Consider the following 25,995-nt stretch of genomic DNA (forward strand, 5'->3'; position numbering starts at 1 on the left):
GAATGGAAAATCTCTTACCCAATATTTTTGATTAATGTCTCTTTCAATATGGACTCTCCCAAGTCTAGCAGTTGACTACATCTCATTTTTTTCCTATACGCTTTCAAGAATAGTTTGTATACATACAGTAGTTCACAAAAAAGATAATTCACAATTAAATATTTAATCTGAGTTATTGTTTATGGCTTTGAAAGTACTCTCCTGGTGGGAAGCCAAGTAGTTGGGGTATAAGCCTGGAGTTTTCAGGCACAATGCTTGAACTCCCTCTGGTCTGTGCTCACACAGAGGGAGTTCACAGTGATGGATTGATAGGGAGGGACATAAATCAAAGGAAATTATCCTGTAAGACAATTTATATATTTTGGAACCTCTTAGTGACACCTTAGGAAGCAGCCATCATTTACTTTGTCCTTTTTCTTTCCAGTACTGAATATGTGGTTTTACAATCTCTTCTACATAAAGAATATTGTGAATTAGATCTCCATAGACTTGACTGCATGCACACCATGTACCCCATGTACCCTTAATACCACAATATATTGTCTGTTTATTTTCAGATATTGAATGTATCTAGCAACTCTTCCATTTAAAAAAATTGCCAGAGGCATAGGAGGAATGGTCAAACACAAATTTATATTTATCCCTAATCTCGTTCTGTTCTTTTTATTTATGTTTGGAGCCCAGCTCATGTGATTCATTTGAAAATACATTGATCAGACTAGAGTACATAACAAGAAAAATAATTCTGTTGGTTTTTGAGAGTGTCATCCTCCAATTTTGAATGTATAATCATGTTTTATAAATTGTTACAGGTGGCTGAGGTTTCTTCTAACCTGACTAAGGGCAGTCAAGTAGAAAAAGAGGGCCGTGTACACCAATGTTTTGAATGTAGTGAGACGTTTTCTTCAGCCACGATGTTAATGCACCACAGTAAAGAGGTTCATGGCAAGGAGAGAATTCATGTGTGCCATGTTTGCAATAAAGCCTTCAAACGGGCAACACATCTTAAGGTACTTGGTAATAACTTAATTCCCAGTTAATATGTTCACTCATTCTTTTGCTTTAGAATTTTAGTCATGTAAATGAATTAAAGATACTTGTCATCTGCTTAATCTTTCCTTTTTGGTATTAGGCCTTAGGGCATGCATCACATGAGCATTTTTGTGCAAAAATACCTCTCTCTCTCTCTCTCTCTCACTCGCTCTCGCTGTAGCAATAGGTATATCTTTTTGTACTGCAGATCTCTGCTGAAATACTTAATAAAAGACAGTACTCTGGAATTTAAATAATAGTGCCCTAATATTATTAAAAATACCAAAACAAATATACTTGTGGGGAATTATATTGTTTTGCATTTTCAAATAGAACATTAATTCAATATTTCAGTTTTCTAATGGTGTTTAACTCTGTAGATGAAATGTACTGAAACAGAAATTAACTTTAACTCTGCAAATCTAATGCATGCCATCTCCATTAGTCCTGACTTCTGGGTGTCTCCTCTCTTTGCAGAATATGGAGACTGGTGAGACTTGTGGCTTAGTACCCACGTCCATTTGACTTCTAGTTGTTCTGCCTTCTGCATCAGGGCAGATAGCAAGTGTGAAAGCTCCTGCTTTCCAAAGTTTTCTTTTTTTAACTTCCTTATTTTGTTACTATTGTCTTAGTGTTTTTTCAGAATTTCTGGAAAGAGTAAGCAGTCTTACAGTATTTGGACTTTACAGGAAGGAGTAAATATTGTTTTACTTTGGAGTTTTCTAATTATTATTCTCAGAGTGCTCCTTTGCCGTTCCTTTGCCACTCCCTTTCACTACTGCATGTGGCTAGGTAAACAAATACTCCCCTAAAAGGCAAAAATTCATCTCTGAAGCTCCCCTCCTTTCCTCGGCAAACAGTGAACTCTGCCAGACTTATTCTCGGTCCACAGACCGACCTTCATAAAAAACTCATGGCATATAAATAATATTCCAGCAAAATTCCAACACAGCAAGAATTTTTCAGCAGCAAGCATGGAGCATTCATTACAGGTATCAGGAAGGCTACATCTACAAAATTGCTGTACTTCTGATGTAGATGATCTTTCTACATTTCAGATTGAGGTAAATGCCAATACCTCCCTTTCTACAAGAACAGCTCTTCTTTAAGATAACTTTACCAAAATTCATGCAGTGCCTACTTTGGTACTAAAGAGGGTTCTCTCCAGCCTGTGCAAACGGGCAGACGTGCTGTCAAACATGCAAGATTGTCAAGATGATCATATTTAAATAGATTTTTCTTTCCTCGGAAGTAGATGAGGAAAAGAAACTGGATTGTTACTAGCTTAACTTTTTTTAAAGGCACTCCATTCTCAAACACAAGGGATGGACCTTCGCAAAAAGCTGAGCAATGTCAAAAGGAAGAAACCTTGAAATAAAAATCTAAGAACAAAAAACTTGAGATTGCGCTACTCATCAGGCTTATTTCTAGAAAAAACAGCTCTTTTTTTTATCAAAACTTGAAAAGAAGGAACACGACATGCAGGAAAGACTATTAACCCCTGCCTATTTTGTTACCCTGTGCAGAAATGCAGGGTATTCAGCCAGGTAAAGGTAAGCAAACCTGTCATGTCAAAATTCTCTGGAGAATATAATTAGGTAAGTGACACTGTCTCACTTAAAACCAAGAGGATTTGTAAACACCTAATGAGACTTTATGAAATTCTATTGGTCTGAAGGGGAATCTGACCCTGATCTCAAAGGCAGATGCAGAAATGGCTTCTTTGAAAGCTCACTTTGCAGCAGAGTTTTGAATCTGTCACTGTCTTGATGCAAGCACCTGTGGCATACATTTGATCTGCTAGAGCAGTGGTTCCCAAACTTGTTCCGCCGCTTGTGCAGGGAAAACTCCTGGTGGGCCGGGCCAGTTTGTTTTTACCTGCCGAGTCCGCAGGTTCGGCCCATCGTGGCTCCCAGTGGCCGCGGTTCGCTGCTCTAGGCTAATGGGAACTGCTGGAAGCAGCGCGGGCCGAAGGACATACCCTGTCAAGTTCCCTGTCAAATTCTTCTAAGAAACACAGGGAAAGAGTTCAATCCCAGCTACAGGATGTAGTTCGTTAGCCCTGTTCTCATCAACATATTCCAAAAGAAGTATGGAAACCAATAGAAAGCTGGTCCTGGAGCAGAAACACTGGAGGTAAATGCCTGGAACAGAAACACTAGAGGTCCTCCTCATTTGGTGACTGGCAAAAAAAAGAACTGCATGTCAGTAAAAGCCCTGGGAAGCAATCCAGTTTGGCAGCCTCAACAAACAAGACAAATCCTGTGCTGCAGTGAGGGTTCCCTCATCGATTAGTTTAAACTTCACTCCCTTTTTTTCGTAATCATTCCCTCTCTCAATGCTGGTAAACATCAAACTATAAAAAAAACCCTGTTTTTTCTCTGAATTGGGGCCAAAGGAACTGTTGCATTACCAGAAAGGTTCTACAGTGACTTCATGGTAAAAAAACAGATCCTAAAATGAGGGTGTTACTAGACCACAAACATCACAACAAATATGAAGAAATCCAGATTCAGAATGGAAATGTTAACAGCTGCATTCTCTTCAGGAGACTATTTCCCCATGTTAGAGTGGGTAAATATATACCTGCAAGTTTGGATTTGCTGTTGCCATTGCAAGTTTCTCTATTTACGTATAGATAAGACATCACTTCCAGTTTAGAACACTTCCAATTAGCCTGTTAACTCCCAAGATTGTCACAAAACCAGTAGGGAGGTGGTCATCAAGCACCCATCTGTCAGCTATTTCTGGACAACATACTGATAAGAGTCAGATCTCCATGATAGCAACATAGAAAACCCAAATAGTTCTCTAGGAACAGGGTTACATTATGAACCTGAAATATACCGAAATGAATTTCAGAAAATGCTACCTAGGAAAGAAATATCCCCTATGTGTCTGGGACAATTGTTTTAACCCAGGAATTAAATTCCAAGATAAAACCATGTAGATTCAAAGAGATCCAATCCCAGCAGTTCAGGGTACATTGTCTGTTACCACTGGTGTCATGTATTGGGATCCTGCCTGGGCAAGGCTGTATATGACACCACTCCAAGTATTTGACCTCAATGTAAAAGAATGAGGAACAGTGGTCAGCAAATTGGTCCTGAGTTCCCCCCATTTGGTGGAAGACATAAAGAATGCACATAGTTGCCTCTTGCAAGGCCATATTGCAAGGTGATCAAAGCCAATGTGAGCCTATGTCCAACAATTTACAACCCAGGGGTATTGGTCAGAACAGGAAAAAAACTAAGCATGACTTTGGAATTAAAAACAGAAAAACTAACATTTGAACACAAAGGGGTTGGGGTATCTAATCAGTCGGGCAACACCACAACAATAGTATATCTACATAGCCAGGGAAAAGCAAGGAGTTGGCCTCTGAAAATGAAACACTAGAAACAGTCCAGCAGATACAGTAAAATAGATTTTCATAAGATTCCTGCACATCAAAAGGCTACCTGGTTTGCTGCTGGAGGAGAGAGACCTCAGACTGGGCCCTGAACAAAATAGTATTCCAAATAAAAACCAGAAAGATTTTGGGGATACCATATGTGGATTTATTCACCCATGGAAGTACAGCCAACTCATACTTTTTTGAGCAAGAGATCTCAGACGTGTGGGGGAAGATGCCTAGCTCTGCAAGTGGCCCAGACCATCTTTGTACAAAGGCTTACAAGGGAAAGTATAAGAAAATCTTAGATCACCTCTAAGCAACTGATTCTTTTAAGAGATCACATCCAATTCTGTTAAGTAAATATCAGCATCTTAAGTGTAGAAATCCCCTGCTACATCTGAAGAGAGGTGAAACTGCTACCTGACCATCTCTATAGATATAAAGATGGCACATAGCGTCTAAATGCCTGTTTTTGTCAGGGAGGCTAACCCATTATGATAAACTACCTGAGATTATATCTTTAGTAGTCATTCTTATTGCTCACTACTCAGAAGTCATGGGACTAATTAAGATGCGATGGGCTGGAAATTAAAATGTTTTGTGTAATTTTTTTCTGCTAAACAGCATCTTCACTAATCCATCCTCCCCAGTTGGCTTAGGTTTAGTCCAGTTATATAGCTGTTTAAATGTTTCAAGCAGTGTTAATTAAGGGTTGTTAATTTCATAGATTTGTAGATTCCAAGGCCAAAAAATACCATTGTGATTATCTAATCTGACCTGCTCCATAACATAGGCCCAAACTGCCTCCAAATAATCTCCAGAGCATATATTTTAGAAAAACATCCAATCTTGATTTTAAAAGTGGTAGTGATGGAGAATCCATCATGACCCTTGGTAAATTGCTCCAATGGTTACTCTCACTGTTAAAAATGTATGCTTTATTTATTTGTCTAGCTTCAACTTCTAGCCATTGGATCGGGTTATACTTTTATCTGCCAGACTGTGAAGATACCATTATTAAATATTTTTTCTCCATTTAGGTACATATAGACTGTAATCAAGTCACTTCTTAATCTTCTCTTTGATTGAGCTCCTTAAGTGTGTCACTATAAGGCATGTTTTCTAAACATCTAATCATTCTTGTGGCTCTTCTCTGAACCTCTCCAATTTGTCAACATCCTTCTTCCTATTTTATGAATCAAATTTATTGTTTTGGAAGCATTCATCTAGCGCCCCGAGTGGAGTGGGCATGGCAAAGTAGATGTTGTTGTTAAGCAACAAATTTCAGCTGTCTCCAAATTCTGCAGAAGACCGGACTATTCTCCAGATTGTGTAGAAGTCCTGAAGATGCTATCTAACAGAGACAAAATTATTGAATATGATTTTTTTCTATTCTTTATAGCAGGTGCTTAAGCATTGTATGGCCAGAGTTAGTTGTCATCATATTTAGTGGATTATGTAATTTGAGGAACCAGAGCTTCCAGGTGTGCAAAATGATTAATCATCTCTGATGTTATTTAATGTGCCTGCATGGCCATGCATATACAGCATCAGGGAAGAATTAAAAGGATGAGTCATGTGGGATCAAATAGCACTATGTGAAAAATGAATCCTTGAAAATGATTGTGTCCTACAAAGTTTTGTTTGCTTGTATCTGAGGACAGAATTTGACATTATATCGAACACTACAAGAATCCCAGAAGCTGAATCTGTTAGAAACTCTTTTTGTGGTCTCTAGATGTAAATAGTGAGGAAGAAAGGGATTTGGTTAAAGAAAACATAGAAACAATTTCAAGGAACAGTATCACACAAATAGATGGCTTTATTTTGCTTTAGATGTCTAATATGTACAAGATTACCCCATATGTTCAGTGTTCAGTTAACACGCAAAGCAATGAAAAATTCCACCATTGGCAGTGTATTTCAGAGGCACCTATTAGAAACACCATTAATAACTACAGTGAACCAAATATTGAAGCCTAAAATCTCATTTGCTCGAAAACATGCCTTCTGGGTGTGAGAAAAAGACTTCTCAAATGAATGCTTAGCCTGTTAAGTTATATACTTTTGTGATAACAAAAGTATATAAACTACATGGAATGACAAAGAAAATCTTACATCATTCAACCATTACTCAGATTTCATTTAGAAAATGACCTCCGCCATTTTTAAAGAACAGAATATCAGCTTCCGTCTTCCTCACTCTGTTATTTCTATTGATGACTAAAGTCCTCTGCTGTTGGCCCAAAAATGTAAATAAACATGTTTTTTAAAAAATGAATTTATAAAGCCATTTCCTCTTCCATATTTTGATTAGGAGCACATGCAAACCCATCAGGCTGGACCTTCACTAAGTTCCCAGAAGCCACGAGTGTTTAAATGTGATACTTGTGAAAAGGCTTTTGCTAAGCCAAGTCAGCTGGAGAGGCATAGCCGCATCCACACAGGTAATAACTACATTGTGCCTGCTCTTGCGATTTTATTGTGGATCTTGTGATATTTTGTTTTCCTTAAAGCTGCTCCTGGATTCATGTGGATATATAAGAATATCAGCTTTCATAAATAATAATAAAAAAGCTTCTAGGTCTCAGGATTGTGGGGAAAAAGCTAGAACCCTTAAAATCTGAAAACAGCAAAAAGCAAAGAAAAAGAACCCAGTACTTACTATTTTAAAGTTCTCATGAGTTTTTCCCTTTTATGTAAATGGTATTTTGTCAGTTGCTGGTACATGCTAATAGAGACATATCAGTAAAGCAGTACTTAAATATAAGGGTTTTAAAAAATTGGACTTGATTTTTCTAAGGCATGTAGGTGAACATTTACATGCATGCAGTTGTCTGTTGTCTTTGCATGGCTGCCAGTGGTGAAGCACACACAAAGTAGGCACTGTCTGCCTATAGGAATTCAGTCCTATGAATCATACTGCATTGTCATTCAAAGATTACTTGTTTTCTCAAACTTAATACTAGTGTCTTACTCTGTGATGGATTGTTTTCCAAGACCATAGTGGCAGTAAGTACATGATTTCTATTATATAGCTTGTACTATATTTTCCAAGAAAATACTTACACTAATTATTTTAATTTAGTATGTGCAACCTGTGACTCAGGTTCCTGCTACAAGAGGCAGGTTGGAGGAACCACACTTACAGCTGCCTCACACTGCCTGCTCTACATCTTAGAGCTTGTCTTCACTATTGCACTAAATTGGCACCACCTCAATGACAGGCAGAAGCTATGTTGATGGAAGAGCATCTCCCACAGACATAGTGCGGTGTAGACACCGTGTTAAGTAGATGTAAGTTATGTCGCTCAGTAGGGTGTTTTGGTTTTTTTACGTAGAATTAAGTGGTAGTGTAGACAAGGCCTTACAGTCAGCTCTGGCATGAGCTCTGAGAAGCTGCTGTCTTTTCTCCACTACCCATTGCTCAGCAGCAGTCCAGCTGGCTGTTGGATTGCAGAAACAGGGAAGTAAGTTACTAACTGGCTGCTCAGTGTCCTGCTTCCCTGTTGGGCTGTGGGAGGCCCAAGGATGTCAGGGCAGAAGCTTGATTTGCTGTGTCCAAGCAGAGGGGAGCTCCTAGCAAAGGATAGCTCCTTTCCTCTACACAGCTAGATACCCAGGGTAGCCAAGGACAGAGGAAAAAGGAGGAGAAGCTGAGAAACAACCTCTAGTTATAGCTCCCCAATTCGCTGTCTCTAATTTGCATTAGGTGATCAGGTGACAGCAGTTCCCTAGAGATGATGGCACTACCTGAGGGACAGCCAGAGTGCAGGCTTCAGTCACACTGTCCTTGCTCTCAGCAGGCTCCTCTGCACCAGAGACTGCAGGGAGGGAGGTATAGGAAATGGCTCTGTGCTTTCTTGGGACTTTCTCATAGTGGAAGGATCCCAACATGGGGTTTTTTAATTGTTTTTTTCCCCCTTTGGTGATGCCTCAGTATTGGTAAGGGAACGGAACAATTCTCTGGCCCTCAGTAGTTTGTGTCTCTCAACGTTTTTAAAATAATGTTTGACCCTCAAGCTGAAAAGGTTGGGCACTGCTGTCTTTAATAAATTTCGTGTAAAATGGTCTAATTTACATAGAATCATAGAACTGGAAGGGACCTCGAGAGGTCATCTAGTCCAGTCCCCTGCACTCATGGCAGGACTGAGTATTATTTAGACCATCCCTGACAGGTGTTCATCTAACCTGCTCTTAAAAATCTCCAATGATGGAGATTCCACAACCTCCCTAGGCAATTTATTCCAGTACTTAACCACTCTGACAATTAGGAAGTTGTTCCTAATGTCCAAACTAAATCTCTCTTCCTGCAACTTAAGCTCATTACTTCTGCTACATGGTGTATCTAAAACTGCATCTTGAAAGTAGGATCCTGAAATGGCCTGGGTGGAAGCTAGTCTTCAACAGCTGCTAGGTTCTGTAAATAGGAAGACAGGGAAAAAGGTCTGAGTGAAAGGATGTACAGGCAGTGTGCGCCCAACACAGAACTAGCAAGTAATAGAGGAGGAGAGATTGTATTGATAAGAGGAAATATAGTCATTAGGGCTGTCAATTAACTGCTGTTAATGCATGCAATTAACATGCAGCACAATTAATGTATTAATTTTTTTAACACATGTTAATCACAGACCCTCTGGGCGGGAGGGCAGCATGAGCTGCTCTGGAGACCCTGTCAATCAGGTGCAGTAACGCAAGCTGCCACCAGGGGGCTGGAAGAGAAGAGGCTAGAGAAAGAAGTGGTTCTCTTTCCCGCTCCAGCGAGAAGTAGAGATGTTGATACACACACCCACGCCCCCAGGTGACCATATTTTTTAAAGTAAAAACAGGATGGCCAGGGGCTCGCTGGAGCTCCCCCTTCACTTTGCAGGGCTTGCCCGAGCTGCCCTCCCCATTCCTCCCGGGCCTGGGGCTGACCCCTGCTCCCATCCCCGTGCCACCTGCAGCTGGGGCTGACTGCCCCCCTCCTGAGCCCTATGCCACCTGGGGTTGAGGCTGACCAACCCCCCGCTCCCCCCCGATCCTGTGCCACTTGCAGCTGGGGCTGACACCCTCTCCCCCCCCACGAAGCTCCACGCCTCCCCCGGCTGAGGCTTATCTCTCCGCTCCCCGAGCTCTGAGTCTTCCATGTCTGAGGCTGATCTCTCTTTCTCCCCACCCCACAACCCTCAAGCTCTGCACTGCCCAGGGGTCAGCTCTGAAGCTAGCACTCCCCGCCAGCAGCAGATTTCTCCACTTTCCTGCTGGCGAGTAGTGCTGCCTTCAGCTGATCACCAGGCAGCAGCCGCCACTCTCTGTTCTGCCTTGTATTCGGGACAAATACCCAATTTTGATGAAAAAGTAGCGACGGCTGGGACAGAGCTGAAAAAGGGGACTGTCCTGACCAAAACGGGACGTATTGTTCCTGGCCAGCCCCTCACTCGCGGGATCAACCCCCTTGCGTCGTGCCCCATTGCCTTTAGCCAGCCGTTCGCTCCGGGGATAACCCATGAGAACATGGGCCTGGCCAGCTCAGCCTCCCTGCACCAGACTCTCCTCCCGTGCAGTATGATAAGTCCCTGAGGTAAAATCCAGCCTCCCTTGCAAACAAAGGCTCACTCAGGTGAAGGGAGCCCACCTAGCTCAGTAAAATGAGTCAAGCCTGGTGAGCCCAGTACCAGAAACCACCCTTCCAGAAGCAGCAGAAAGACACCTTCCTCACCCTCCTGCACAAATTATTGCTTACTCCTCCCCATTGTCACCCCCTGTCTTCCCAGGCTTTCCTCCTGCACAAGTCATTGCTTCCTTCTTTCCTCCCCTGTCCTCCCCCAACACTGAATGCTTGTTTGTCTGAGTGATTGGCTGAACAAGACGTAGGACTGAGTGGACTTGTAGGCTCTAAAGTTTGACATTGTTTTATTGTTAAGTGCAGTTATTTTTTTTTTTACATAATTTTACATTTGTAAGTTCAACTTTCATGATAGAGATTGCACTACGGTACTTCAATGAGGTGAACTGAAGTTTTTTTACAGAGCAAATGTTTGTAATAAAAAATAAATATAAAGTGAGCACTGTACACTTGGTAGAAAACATCCAAAAATATTTAAATAAATGATATTCTATTATTGTTTAACAACGCGATTAATTGAAATTAATTTTTTTAATCGCGATTAATCATGATTATTTTTTTAATCACTTGACAGCCCTAATAGTCATACATTAATTTTTGAAATAATAAAGGAAATACAGAAAATAAGTGACCAACTACATTTATTTTGTATAAATGTTCTCTTAAATTTTCTTTACCAATTCAGATGCTTAGATTATAATTCCAAGCTCCGGAAACAGAGAGATGCTTCTGTGACATCAGACTTTCGGTTTTCAGTGAACCCATGTTTTTGAGGTTATATGGGTATATTCATGAACACAGTGGCCATACTGGGTCAGACCATGGTCCATCTAGCCCAATATCCTGTCTTCCGAAAGTGAATAGTGCCAGATGCTTCAGAGAGAATGGACATAATCCCTTCAGAGAGAAGGGAAATTATAGAGTTATCAGTCCCCTGTTGTCTGTTCCCAGCTTCTGGCAGTCAGAGGTTTAGGGACAGCTGGAGCATGGGTTATGTCCCTAACCATCTTGGCTAATAGCTGTAGTTGGCCATATCCTCCATTAATTTATCTAATGCCTTTTTGAACTCAGTTATACTTTTGGCCTTCACAACATCCCCTGGCAATGAGTTCCACAGGCTGGCTATGCATTGTGTGAAGAAGTACTACTTTATGTGTATTCCCCATTGGTTCTTGTGTTATGTAAAGGGGTAAATAACATTTCCCTATTCATTTTCTCCACGCATTCATTATTTAAAGATCTCTATCGTATCCCCCCTTAGTCAGTTCTCTCCTGAGCCAAACAGTCTTAGTCTTTTTCATCTCTCCTCATATGGAAGCTGTTCCATACCCGTAAACATTTTTGTTGCCCTTCGGTATAACTTTTCCGGTTCTAATGTATTGTTTTTGAGAAGGGGTGACGAGAACTGCACATAGCCTTCAAGATGAAGGCATACTATGGATTTATATAGTGGCATAATCTTTTCTATCATATTATGTATCCCTTTCCCTAACGGTTCCTGATATTTTATTCGCTTCTTTTGTCTGCCACTGCTCATAGAGCAGATGTTCTCAGAGAACTAGCTATGATGACTGCAAGGTGTTTTTCTTGAGTGATAACAGCTAATTTAGACCCCATCATTTTGTATGTATATTTGGGATTATTTCAGTGTGCATTATTTTGCATTTGTCAAAATTGAATTTCATCTGACGTTTTGTTGCCTAGTCATCCAGTTTTGTGAGATCTCTTTGTAACTCTTCACAGTCAGCTTTGGACTTAACTGCCTTGAGTAATTTTGTATCATCAGCAAACATAGCCACTTCACTTTTTACCTCCTTTTCCAGATCATTTATGAATATGTTGAACCCCACAAGTCCCAGTACAGATCCTTGGGGGACCCTGCCATTTACTTCTTTCCATTGTGGAAACTGACCCTTTATTCCTACTCTTTGCTTTCTGTCTTTCAACCAGTTACTGATCCTTGAAAGGACCTTCCCTCTTATCCCATGACTGCTTACTTTGCTTAAGAGCCTTTGGAGAGGGACCTTGGTAAAGGCTTTCCAAAAATCAAGATACACTATACCAACTGGATCACCCTTGTCCACCTGCTTGTTGACACCCTCAAAGAATTCTAATAGATAGGTGAGACATGATTTCCCTTTACAAAAGCCATGTTGACTCATCCCCAATATATTGTGTTCATCTCTGTGTCTGATAATTCTGTTCTTTACGATAGTTTCAACCAGTTTGTCTGAAGTTAGGCTTACCAGCCTTTATTTGCTAGAATTGTCTCTGGAGCCTTTTTTCTTTTAAATCGGCATTATGTGAGCAATCCTCCAGTCATCTGGTACAGCGGCTGATTTAATCAATAGGTTATGTTCCACAGTGAGTTCTTCAGTATCTTATCTGAGTTCCTTCAAAAGTCTTGGGGGAATACCATCTGGTCCTAGTGACTTATTACTGTTTAATTTATCAATTTGTTCCAAAATATACTCTACTGACACCTCAGTGTGCGACAGTTCCTCAGATTTGTCATCTAAAAAGAATGGCTCAGGTTTGGGAATCTCCCTCCCATTCTCTGCAATGAAGACTGAAGGAAAGAATTCATTTAGCTTCTCCACAATGGCCTCGTTTTTCTTGAGTACTCCTTTAATACCATGATTGTCGAGTGGCCCCTCTCATTGTTGGCAGGCTTCCTGCATCTGATGTACTTTAAAAAAAATTGCTGTTAATTTTTGTGTGTTTTGCTATTTGTTCTTCAAATTATTTTTTGATCTGCCTAATTATGCTTTTACACTTGACCTTCTGGATTTTATGCTCCTTTCTGTTTTCCTCTGTAGGATTTGACTTTCATTTTTTAAAGGATGCCTTTTTGCTCTAGCTGCCTCTTTTACTCTGCTGTTTAGCCATGGTGGTATTATTTTGGTCCTCTTACTGTTTTTGTTTTTTATTTGGGGTATACATTTAGTTTACCCTGTATTAATGGTGTATTTTTCCATGCAGCTTGCAGGCATTTAACTCTTCTGACTGTTCCTTTTAATTTCCATTTAACTGTCTCCCTCATTTTTTGTATAGTTCCCCCTTTTTGAAGTTAAATTCTACTATGGTGGGGTTTTTTGCTATTCTTCCCCGCTTCCACCCTCAGAATGTTAAATTAAATTACATTGTGGTCACTATCACCATGTGGTTCAGCTATATTAACCTTTTGGACCAGATCCTATGCTCCATTTAGGACTAAATCAAAAATTGCCTCTTCTCTTGTGGTTTCCAGGACTAGCTGCTTCAAGAAGCAGTCATTAACGGTGTCTAGAAATTTTATCTCTGCATCCTGCCTTGTGGTGAGACATACTAGTAAGCATGGGGATAGTTGAAATCCCCCTTATTATGGGGTTTTCTGTTTTTGTAGTCTCTCTAATCTCCTTGAGCATTTCACAGTCATTCACCATCCTGGTCAAGTGGTCGGTAGTATATTTCTACTGCCATACTCCTTATTAATTGATTCTCAAGTTACAGTTTTAGTTACAATACCTAAATTAGACCATTTTACACAAAACCAATTAATAAGAACCTTGAATCATGCTTTGTGGACTTATTCCCTCCTTCATTCCCCTCTGAGTACGTTTCATCCTTCTTTTGAGTGACATGGACTGGAATTGTCTCAGATAAGTGAATTTTGGAAATTAGTAAAGTTATTCTATTCAGTTTCACTCCATACTACACTACCTCCTTCTCCCCCATCCTTTTCCATGAACCTCTCTCATGAGTGAGTACTAGGTGACCGTGTCCATTCATGCTTCAGTTGGGACCAATAGAAAAAGTCCCTTCGTGTTATCAGGCAAAAAGTTTTTACTTCTGATATTCCTTGATGTCCCAAAATAAAAGGGAACTTTGGGCTTCTTGTTCCATTTTAGCTTGTTGGCCTTTTTTCTAGTCTCAGTAGCTAGATTTCTAAATGGTTTCTAGCTACAATTTCATTTGCAGTTCATGAAGAAATAAAATTAAAGTAGTCTGAAATGTGGTTGGTTCACCAAGTAGAAACCCATGAATACTTGGAATAGAGACATCCAGGGATTCCAAAGATGTTTATAGATGAATTAGGTAATATAATTTTGAGAAAATTGATTTCTTCTAATTAAGAGTGTTCCGCAATACCGCCAAAAAGAAAAAAATAAATGTAACTGTTTATAGGAACAGACTTCTTGATGAAGTGCTGGGAGTCTATCAGGTGTCATTCAGATGAAATTTTAAAATGTAGAATTTGCATGAGAATAGCTCTCAGGGCTTTAATTTCTATATTTAAATAGAAAAAAATGGTCTCAAGTGTTATGGTTGTAAGTGGTGTAAAATAATTTTATTATAAGATGTACTTTATATTTCTGATGTACATCGTTTCTCATCATCATCACTAATGGGTTAATACCCCTCACTTGTACAATTCAGAGGTGGTGCATTGTGTTGCAGGAGGCTCCAGGACTAAGCCCTGGCTTTGAGCTCAAGCCACCAGATTTTCTGCCTCTGGTGGCTCAGTTTCTCCTGACAATTTTGTTTTATAACTTCAATTTTTATTCATTTTCATGCAATAGTGACTTATCTCCGAGCAGGTATTTGGCAGCATGGTGGTTTCAATCTGCTGCAGCACCTTGTCTCCAGGATTGCAGTGTCTTCAAACACCAGGCTATGTAAACAGTGCTCCCTGTTTACAGGTTCTGCATTTACAGGTTCTGCAAAGGGCAAATCTTGCACTGCATATTCACAGCAAGCTGACCCCAGGGTACAGGCCTCAGATTTCGATCCGCAAGTCAAGTCCCCTCTTGCTTCCAGGAACCATGACTCAAATGCAGAAAAGCCCAGGCAGGAGCTTCTGAGCACTTCAGATAGAGAGAGGGAGAGAATTTAAAGATGAAGAGAACATTGTCTAGCCAGCTCAGGGAGTGGGGTGGGGTGATGTGGCTACCACAGATGTGGGCTACAATGAAAAATCCATGAGGAGGAGCCAAAATTCTCTACTCCGCCCACAAGATACTGAAGTGGTCCTCAGCTGCCTATTGAAAGAAGCAGGGCTCCTACACAACTCCATTTCCTCCCCTTATGACTTAGGGGATTTTCATGTTATTCAGAGGTAAGTCTTGCAAACCCCAGAGATACAGGTCCCAAAAAGGCAAAAGCAAGCATCACTTTTGCAAAGCAGCAATTAATATTGTTAATAACAAGTGGAGTGCAATTGCAACCCCAGGGTTGAATCCCTTCTCCCACTGCGGGAGTGTTTGCTGAGATTTTTCTCCTACATCGAGGCGCTCTCGGTGCTCTGTATCAAACTCACTATACCGTCCCCACCAGCATGTGTGTGGACATGTAGAAAAGCCGGTCACTCCTGTGAAGCCTTGCCTCAGGATGTGGTGCAGTGGGAATTGTCTGTCTGGCTTTCAGCCTAAGGGCCCCCTCTCTGTTAGGGAAAGTGACTCATTTCAATTGTGGGAATTGTGCCTTATGATTATCAGCCATAAACCCTGTCTTTGCCAGAGAAAGGGGCTCATAGTCTGAAAGGTGGGAAAGGATCTCTCTTTCTCTGTCTCTTTTCCCTGCCCCTTCCCCACTCCACAAGCTGGCTCTATATTAAAGTGTAAAGGAACACTTGAGGCAGCCTCTGAGCAGATTAGAGGCATCATAGGACTGGAAGGGACCTTGAGAGGTGATCTAGTCCAGTCCCCTGCACTCATGGCAGGACTAAGAGCTTGTCTACACTTACCGGGGTATCAACATGCAGCAATCGATGCATCAGCGGTTGATTTAGTGGTCTAGTGAAGACCCCGCTAAATCGATCGCAGACCACTCTCCTGTCGACTTTTGTGCTTCACCGGATCGAGAAGAGTAAGGGGAGTCGACGGGAGAGCATCTCCCGTCGACATTGCGTAGTGTGGACCCTGTGGTAAGTAGATCTAAGCTATGTCGACTTGAGTTACACTATTCACGTAACTCAAATTGCATGGCTTAGATTGACTTTTCCCTGTAGTGTAGACAAGGCCTAAGTATTATCTAGACCGTTTCTGACAGGTATTTGTCTAATCTGCTCTTAAAAATCTCCAGTGATGGAGATTCCGCAACCTCCCTAGGCAATTTATTTCAGTGCTTAACCACCCTGACAGTTAGGAAGCCTAAACCTCCCTTGCTGCAATCTAAGCCCATTGCTTCTTGTCCTATCCTCAGAGGTTAAGAAAAACAATTTTTCTCCTTCCTCTTTGTAACAACCTTTTACGTACTTGAAAACTGTTATCATGTCCCCCCTCAGTCTTCTCTTTTCCAGACTAAACAAACCCAATTTTTTAAGTCTTCCCTCATGGGTCATGTTTTCTAGACCTTTAATCATTTTTGTTGCTCTTCTCTGGACTCTCTCCAGTTTTTCCACATCCTTCCTGAAATGTGGTCCACAGAACTGGACACAATACTCCAGTTGAGGCCTAATCAGTGCAGAAGTAGAGCGGAAGAATTACTTCTCATGTCTTGTTTACAACACTCCTGCTAATACATCCCAGAATGATGTTCGCTTTTTTTGCAACAGCCTTACGCTGTTGACTCTTCTTCAGCTTGTGATCCACTGTGACCCCCAGATCCCTTTCTGCAATACTCCTTCCTAGGCAGTCATTTCCCATTTTGTATGTGTGCAGCTCATTGTTCCTTACTAAATGGAGTACTTTGCATTTGTCCTTATTGAATTTCATCCTGTTTACTTCAGACCATTTCTCTAGTTTGTCCAGATCATTTTGAATTTTAATCCTATTCTCCAAAGCACTTGTGTCAGGGTTCCTTCCCCACTCTGAACTCTGGGGTACAGATGTGGGGACCCGCATGAAAGATCCCCTAAGCTTATTCTTACCAGCTTAGGTTAAAACTTCCCCAAGGCACAGATTCCTTTCTTGCCTTGGGATCGCTGCCACACCAAGTGATTTAACAAACAATCAGGGAAGGGACCACTTGGAGTCCTATTCCCCAAAAATATTTCCCCAAGCCTACACCCCCTTTCCTGAGGAACGCTTGAGCATATATCCTAACCAATTGGTTACAAAATGATCAAAAACCCAAACCACGCGGTCTTGGAACAATGGAAAAAATCAGTCAGGTTCTTAAAAGAAGGATTTTATTTAAAGAAAAAGTAAAAGAATCACCTCTGTAAAATCAAGATGGTAAATACTTTACAGGGTGATCAGATTCAAAACACAGAGGATTCCCCTCTAGGCAAAACTTGAAAGTTACAAAAAAACCAGGATAAACTTCCCGCTAGCAAAGGGAAAATCTACAAATTGAGAAAACAAAGATAAACTAATATGCCTTGCCTGGCTGTACTTAAAATTTCTGTAATATGAGAGACTGGTTCAGAATGGTTTGGAGAACATGGATTGATGTCTGGTCCCTCTTAGTCCCAAGAGCAAACGAACACAGAAACAAAGAACCCAAAACAAAGCCTCTCCCCTCACCCAGATTTGAAAGTATCTTTTGTCCCCATTGGTTCCTTTGGTCAGGTGCCAACCGGTTATTTGAGCTGCTTAACCCCTTACAGGTAAGAAGGAATTTTAGGCTACCCTTATGGTTATGACAACTTGCAACCCCTCCCAGCTTGGTATCTTCCACAGACTTTTTATAAGTGTACTCTCTATGCCATTATCTAAATCATTGATGAAGATATTGAACAGAACCAGACCCAGAACTGATCCCTGTGGGACCCCACTTTCCTTCCAGCATGACTGTGAACCTCTGATAACTACTCTGGGAACAGTTTTCCAATCAGTTTTGCACCCACCTTATAGTAGCTCCATCTAGGTTGCATTTCCCTAGTTTGTTTATGAGAAGGTCATGCGAGACAGTATCAAAAGCTTTACTAAAGTCAAGAAATACCACGTCTGCTGCCTCCTCCCTATCCACAACGCTTGTTACCCTGTCAAAGAAAGTTATTGGGTTGGTTTGACACAATTTTTTTTTGACAAATCTATGCTGACTGTGAGATGTGACATTCCACTCCCCACAAAGCTGCACCATCATGGGATTACAGTGGTTAAGTGAGAAATCCCTTTCTGTGTTCAAAATTATCCCGATTTACTGAATAAAGACCTGAGAGGAGCTAGGTTGCTCCTATAATACTTGGATGCTAGCTATCCTGGGGAAGCAGGCAGGCAACCTTTCATGTTCCTGGGGACATCTAGCAAGCTGCTTCTACAATTGAGTTGAGGTATTTGTATCAGTATCCCTCCTCAGCTGAGTAGTCCTCCAAGCCAGGATCAGTAGCATGCTATCTCCCCCATGTAAACAGCCTGAGGAAGTACCACATGCACCACCACGTGCAAGACCGGACAAGAGGATAGTGGCTTGCAACAAAGTATCTTCTCTTTCAAACGTTATTAAATAGAAGGCTTTCCTTAGCCACCTCCTTTGAGATCATCTTGGGATCCAAATGAAGATGTCTGATCAAAACTAAATTTTAAACTAAATGTTATATAACAAAGACATGTAATATGTTTTGGAAACCTAAGGCTGGTGCAGCAATAGCTTCTCCAGTGAAAGACAGGCACTCCTTCAGAAGGGAGCTTTTTTCCAAAGGACCATAAGAGAGAGGACATACAGTGCTGCAATTTCAAAGCCTCACCTATAGCCATTCAGACCAGAGGTTTTTCATATACTTAGTAAGGAAAAACTAGTTGATGGTAAGCAGGTGGTTCTTTTAGGAGTATAATCCTTGCCTGGAGTTGAACATCTCATGTGCTGACCTTGTCAGACCTTTGATGTGATCTGTGATGAGCAATGGCTTCTGACTCGGCAGCTACAAAGGCAATATTATACCCATGAATAGCAGTCAGTCATCTTTAAACAAATATCGTGCATCCAGATTTAGAGGTGAGTTGCTTCTCTGAGAACATTAGAGAAAATTAGCAGCTGAAATAGCAGAGTGGCCTCCATAGTTTAAGTACAAATAACATGCAGAAAGTCAACCTAATGTTCATTCTGGACCATTGCATATTCACTGTGTGAGAAAGTTTTGTACGGTGGGGAGCATATCTAGAAGGCAAGTTTCCAAAATCTCAGAGTACACGTCCTTTTAGTTAACTTCAGCAGCTCTTTCAGTGGTGTCTCTGAACAACCTCCCCTTTCTCCCGCCCCCCCCCCCCCCCCCAAAAACAAACAAACCCGCAAACCTCACTCCCACAGACATGGCCATATGGGATCAGACCAGTGGTCCATTGAGTCCAATATCCTGACAGTAGCATTGGCTAGTATCAGCTGTTCCAGAAGAATGTGAAAGAAACTACATAGCAGGGAATTATAATAATAATCACAAAGTTCTAGTGATCTCAGCCACCTTATTGTTTCTCCAGAATGGTCGATAGGAGTCCTACAACCAAACACAATAGAAATGGGGGTACCAGCTCTAGTGGTATCCTGTATGTAGCACATCAGACTCTCCCTTTGAGTATCAGATGCTAAGATTAATCAGTGAGAGCCTCTGACCTGCTCTCATTACCTCTAATAGGTAGTTTTTGGAATTGGTTCCTGTCTCTACAAGAACCACACTGTGGTTGTCAAAAGTATAAAATTACTCTTGTAGCTTCAGAAAATTTTCTATTCAAGTAGGTTCCTTTTTCCACTATTCCTGGAAAATACTTCTTCCATCATTTTGTTCTAACCGTTAGTACTCCTTTGGAAGAGTATGACATAAATGGGCTTTCATGGAACTTAAAAGATATATTTCAAACATATTGAGTTCACATGCCAGGTGTCTCTTTCAGTCCAAAATGCTAAGGCCTTAGGGCCTCAGAATTGTTGCAGGCAAGTGGTTAAAATCATGCACCAGCTAGTATGCTAAGGAACCGGCAGAACTTATTCACAGGTCATGAGCCTAGTCTGAGGATGATTTTACAAGTAAGTGTTTCCATTCCTTTGCTTCCTTTGGTAGGAAGGTACTGCTGAGTTGTTTCCCACATACTGTCTTGTCATTCCTGCCTGTTGTTCTACTATATCAATTAAAACACTGCTTGTTCTGCCCCACACTTCTGTGATTCACTGCTCGCTACTTCTGTTAGTGATGAATGAGGAGAGAAGTTGAGCAACAGAATATGTAATTTACCTGATAATTGTCTTTCTGTTGCGTAGCTTTTCTCCTCATTCAGTCCACTTGGATAGTCTAGTAAATGACCAGACTAAAAATGGAAATCTTTTTCTAAAGGAAAATGTAGACATATTCTCTTAAGGTTAATTAATGCATTATATCAGGTTGTCTTGATGCTAATAATTGGTTGCTACAGTGTTTCTTCAGCTTTGGAAGAATTTTTCTGGTGGCCTAAGATGAAGGGCAGGGCGTAGTCCTTGAGCCTCCAGCAAAAACACTGGACTGCCTCTTAATTTCTATAGCTGGAGGTCAGGATGGATTGATTTAAATAATTTAAATCAGCAAGCAGGAGATCTTGATTTAAATAATTCATTTTTGTTTTGCTTTGTATTTTTTAGTAATTTTCCTAAAGAGAGGTTCATTCCCATTGATTGAGAACCATTAAAACATGTTGATTTGCAATTTAATATAGCCTTTTCAACAAATTTGGTACTTCTTTTTGCTAACCAGGAGGATACTCTGCCTAAATATATTTATTTAAGCAGTTATATAACTTAACGTATATTTATTCATATTCTTTATTTTTATGTTTTGTATTACGTTGGAAAACAGTGAATGATGCATTTCCTATTTACTGCATAATAATTAATTTGTATTTGTGATTTGTATCAACCTCTGTTTGGATGGAAATTAAAATTCAATTGAAAATTAACAAAACCAGAATTTTAAAATGGTATTTTATTAATTACATAAAACTACCTTAAATATGAAGAATACATAAAAAACAAAGTTTATCAAAACATGTTTTGCAGTTGAAGAAATTGATGTGTTAAACAAAGGAGGTATAATCTATAGTTAGTGAATTGAACTGATTGTTCTCGTTACCATGTCCTTCAAGGTTTAAGTAGTAGTAGATCTCATCCTCTCACCTAGTTTTTATTCATAGGTTGAAAGAGGAAGACGAGATTTGCTGCTTTTCAATTCCCAATCAATTTCTCAACTTGGAATGAACTAGTTATTGAAATAAACTTGTTGAATCAATCAAAATGAAGAAAATACTTCTGCACCTGCAGAAGAGGCTACTGCTGTCAAAAGCTGGTTTAGCATTTCGGCAAACTCTGGTTCCAGGTGCTTACCCAGTGATTTAGACTTGACTTACTTTCTTTAAAACTTCAGCGGCAAATATTTACTGCTTAAATATTTTTTTTAAATTTAATGGTTTTACTAGATTATAGTAAGTTTGGGCTTTAATATATGTTGTAATTTTGAATAGGTTTATTTTTTAAAAGAAAAATGGATTTAATTTGATAAGCTATTACCAGCAGGAGAGTGGGGTGGGAGGAGGTATTGTTTCATGGTCTCTGTGTATATAATGTCTTCTGCAGTTTCCACAGTATGCATCCGATGAAGTGAGCTGTAGCTCATGAAAACTCATGCTCAAATAAATTGGTTAGTCTCTAAGGTGCCACAAGTACTCCTTTTCTTTTTGCGAATACAGACTAACACGGCTGTTACTCTGAAACCTTAATTTAAACAAAAATCCAATTAAAAAAACGGATTTAACTTTAAAAAATCATTTTTTAAAATCAAAAATTTTATCCACCCTGGTTGGGGTAGCATTTACCCATTAGTGATTAATGAAGAGGGAAGCTGCTAACATAAGATTACCATATAAGAAATTTCTGATTTTTCTTTTATTGCACTTTTCAATAAGAAAAATATTTTACATTTGTATATTTAAACAGTGCTTCATAAACTGTTAAAGAAAACAGACTTTTTGATACACACACACACATTGACTATAGCAGAGCTATAGCACTGTGCTATAATTTATGTATAATATAAAAAAAATAAAATGTGTGTAGACCTAACATCTGAGTAATGGTCTGTTTTGGGTAAATAAGTTTGTTTAGAAATGAATAAGTTCTAATTGAAATTGTGTTTATCCTTGTAAATAAACAAGTCTAGCAAATTAGGGAAAAGTTTATTTGCTTTTATATTACTTGTATGGAGATCATTCACCTCTTGGCACAGAGGACAGGGGTCACATTTGGTATTTTATTGCAAATCTAGCAGAAATGATTTTTTAATGGCACACCTTTCAAGTCTGAGAGTAGTTCAGTTTTGTAGAAATTAATAAAATGGCCTAATTTATATAACCTTTCTGAGGTAGGGCAAAAAGTATCAAACTTGTAAGCTTCTTTATAACTTGGTATTCTAAAACACAAATTTGTCAAACTTAACAAAATCATGAATATAAAGTAGAAATGTTAATGCTTTCTTCAAGGATTATAAGTGTATTCTGTCCCATGTAGTTCTGTTACCTGAAAAGTTACCATGTAAATTTTTCTGTTGTGCAGGGGAACGTCCATTTCAGTGTACACTGTGTGATAAAGCTTTTAACCAGAAGAGTGCCCTTCAGGTGCACATGAAAAAGCACACAGGAGAGAGGCCTTACAAATGTGATTACTGTGCAATGGGCTTTACACAGAAAAGCAATATGAAACTCCATATGAAACGAGCTCATGGTTATGCTGGTAGGTAACGTGATATGTAGTAATGTTAAGCACACATTTTTTGAAGCAGAGATCAGTGAGTGGCTTCAGTATCCCCTTTGCTCTGTAGTTTAGGTGGGGACGATCTAAAACATAGAATGTAGATGATACACAGTTCTAGTGAAATGCTCCATTCCCTTTGATTTTTTTTTTTTCCATTTCAAGGGGATGTTCTGATTTATGAACCAAAATAATTTGTGCATATTCCTCATTCCTTGTTTTTGTTGTATTTGCAGTAGTCTTATGTTATCTGTATTGGTCATTCCTTTCTTTCTCTATTGTATTACAATAGGTACTATACAAGAATCTGCCAGTCAACAAGAAGGGGAAGATATTAATCGGGCTTTGAATTTAGAAGAAGTTGTTCAAGAATCTTCAAATGAATGGCAGAGTATAAGCAATGTTTTTCGATGACACCTTAGTTGAAAGCTTTGCTTTCAGGACTTGAATTTCTCAACATATGTTTTGAAAAAAGTAAAGCATATGGATTTTACAGTTGATGCTTCAAGCATTGAAAATATTAACAATAGAATAATATATTATAGTTTTTTTAATTATTTACAAAAAGTACTTAAAAAGAATCATTGTTTTTGTAAGCTTGTGGGAAAATATTGAAAAAAACATCAATTAATCTGTGTTAAGATGTCTACAAATCAGTGAACTCAGGTAATACTACGTGCGGTTTCATCTTCTAATCCACAGCCAGTATATCTAGTTGAACAATTAACTGGAGCTTCATATCAGGAAAGAGTGATTCCCTTGCATTAGTAAAGAAGATGAAAAGTAACTTCATGGGAAAACCATGAAAATTGTCATTTACTTTTTTATTTTATTTTTTTAATGTATAGCAAAAACATTTGAGGTTAGAAAGAAAAGTGTTACAATAGAGATGCATGCAGTACAGAATTGATTTTTACAATGCAAAGTAAAATGTTAAATTTCTGTTCTTAGTTTCTTTTGGTGCATTTGAGGAATTTTGGAAAGTGAATTGCCCTTGCATTAAATGGTATTTATGTAGCTAATCTCTTGAGAGGTGACCAGGCTATTTCCATTCCAGTTGTAGAGACAGTTATTAGGTTTTTTTCCATCAAAATGTCTGAGGCTTCAAACTCAGCAATAAATATTCAAAGAAAATCCAAACTAAAAGAGATTAAACTGGTTGAACACCCCTGTTTTTAGGTTAGCCATAAGGATCAGCAGGCAGATACTTGAGTATTTGTGGAAAGCACAAGCCATATACTAAAGTTGGGAGGTTACCTAAAATTGTACATTTTAATAGTAGACTGGAAGTAAGCTGCAGTACAGGTCACCTCAGTTAACGTAAAAGTAATCTGTACTGTAGACATTTATAGTTCCAAATCTGTAAAAGCATCATTATTTTCTTTTGCATCAACTCTGAAAGCATTTTACTGTGGTGTTTTTTTGTTTGTTTTTTAATTATTTTTTCAGTAAAACTACCTAGTTAACTTAAGGTACATCTACAGCTACGGCAGTGTGTAGAGTACAGGGGTATAAATAGCAGTGAGGATGGTGAGGCAGGGCTTAGGTGGGTAGAGTAGAGTGCCTACATATCTCAGCCCTCAGGGTATATATCCAACACACCTCTCTGCATTTCCAAGCAGGGCCTCCCATGTCTATGCTGCTAATTTCTGCAGTGTAGTGTCCAATTGCCTCTCTACTGCCAGAGCCTTTTCGTTACTGCCTGCACACAGCAGTATGTAGCTGCTCACTTTAGTGACATGGCATGCCACCTGCCTTTTGCCATGGCATGTAGCTACAGGTGTAGTGCCTTTACTCTACTTGCCGCTGTAAGTGTAGACATAGCCTTAGTACTGCTCTAAAAGGTGCCACTTTTAAGTGTATTCATAACAAAGAAACACTGGAGTAAAACTTAAGTCATGTTTTAGACATTCCAAAGACAGAAAGCTCTTTGCTTACTTTTACTTTTTGTTCCTTTGAATTTATTTATATGTTATATATATATATATATATGTGTGTGTATGTATATATACAAATATATGGGCCTCTGTGTGGCTGATCAGTATATTTTGTAAATAGTAATCCCAATCGCAGGAAGATTTCATCAAGTTTTCGAGTTCATATGAGTACTTCTAGATCAGTATTGGATTCATTGTAATGTAAAATAGAGTTGGGTTTTATTTTACCATTTGAAAAATAATCGCCTTTTATTTACTCTAGGATACAAAAAACACTTTTTTCCCCTTTTGGTAAATATTATCTATACTTTGTCTGCTATAAGTCATTTTAGATTCCTGAAGAAAGAAATCACTGTTGTTTTTGATAGGGAATCTCTTATTTCTTTAACTCTTTGCATATGTATATAAGTAATATAGCTGGTGACATAAAAATAACATTTTTGTTATGTGGAAATATTTAAGTCAGAAATGTTAATAATATTAATTTTTTCCAACTTTCCTTTGTGTATGTTATTTTTAAAAGACAATTTTAAATGGGTATTCTTAGTTATTTCAAGGAAACTGTGGATGACTAAAATTATGCAGCTCAATGTTGAACATAAAGGACTGACGTTCTCCTTTCATTTCAGCAGTGTATCTCATTCCAGACAAGTTGTTTGGCCGTGCAAACCTGCCTTACACTTATTGGTAACTTCTGGAGAATGACAGCCTTTTGCTGGGAACCAAGAGGTTGCTAATAAGCAGAATTCACTGTACACGGAAAGCAGATCTTTTCAGTAAGGAGGTGCCATTTGAAATACATAGTCATTTTTCCAAGAGGGCCATGCTTTAAGACTCTTGATCACATACCAATCAGGTAATGAGTGGATATTTGTAAGTATAGTAAGTAACAAGTAAATAGGGAGACTTGCCTTTTTTTCCCGAGTTCTCAACCCACCACAATAGGGAGAGTCCTGCCAATTATGGTAAATATCCTTTTTGAACATTTTAATAAGTTACAGTATATACTTTAGAATCATGCCTTGAATGTCTTCTGCCTGACACAAAGGTATTTAATGTCCTTCCTTTAAACATAGGAGCTGCTCCAGATTATTTGGATAAGTTTGAACTGGAAACCTTCAAATGTGTGATATCTGCTGATGCTCTGTAGAAGTGAAGAGGTTGTGACAATTACATTGGTGTCCAGGACAAGATCAGGTTGTTTAGGAACTTTCTTGCTAAAATAAAGAAATGGAATGTGGAGCATGCCCTAACAGCATCACATTGGAGAAAGATAACATCAGATATAACCTCTGCGTGCCCTAGAAACCTTAGTCCATCTTGCTTTGGCAACTGGGCATTTGCTCTCTGAGTAAGAGCATCATATACCATTGATAGCTGAGATGTAGTTATTAGCA

The 25,995-nt window shown here is 39.3% G+C and overlaps 1 protein-coding gene across 11 annotated transcripts in view; it reads left to right on the forward strand.

Moving 5' to 3' along the window:
• ZNF236 (zinc finger protein 236) overlaps positions 1 to 25,096 on the forward strand; it is a 171,845-nt gene extending 146,749 nt beyond the window's left edge. For 9 of the 11 annotated variants that reach the window (XM_043539993.1, XM_037892968.2, XM_043539991.1 and 6 more), the window contains 4 exons: positions 813 to 1,010; positions 6,747 to 6,876; positions 22,467 to 22,643; positions 22,954 to 25,096. In XM_043539993.1, the coding sequence (XP_043395928.1) occupies positions 813 to 1,010; positions 6,747 to 6,876; positions 22,467 to 22,643; positions 22,954 to 23,075 (627 nt within the window). In that variant the 3' untranslated portion in view covers positions 23,076 to 25,096. Of the gene's footprint in view, positions 1 to 812; positions 1,011 to 6,746; positions 6,877 to 21,052; positions 21,235 to 22,466; positions 22,644 to 22,953 lie in introns of those variants that run through there. The other 2 variants (XR_006288620.1, XR_006288621.1) reach the window with 1 other exon arrangement.
• Positions 25,097 to 25,995: the final 899 nt, after the last annotated feature.

The sequence above is a fragment of the Chelonia mydas genome, chromosome 2 (genome assembly GCF_015237465.2).
Source record: "Chelonia mydas isolate rCheMyd1 chromosome 2, rCheMyd1.pri.v2, whole genome shotgun sequence".
Lineage (NCBI taxonomy): Eukaryota > Metazoa > Chordata > Testudines > Cheloniidae > Chelonia > Chelonia mydas.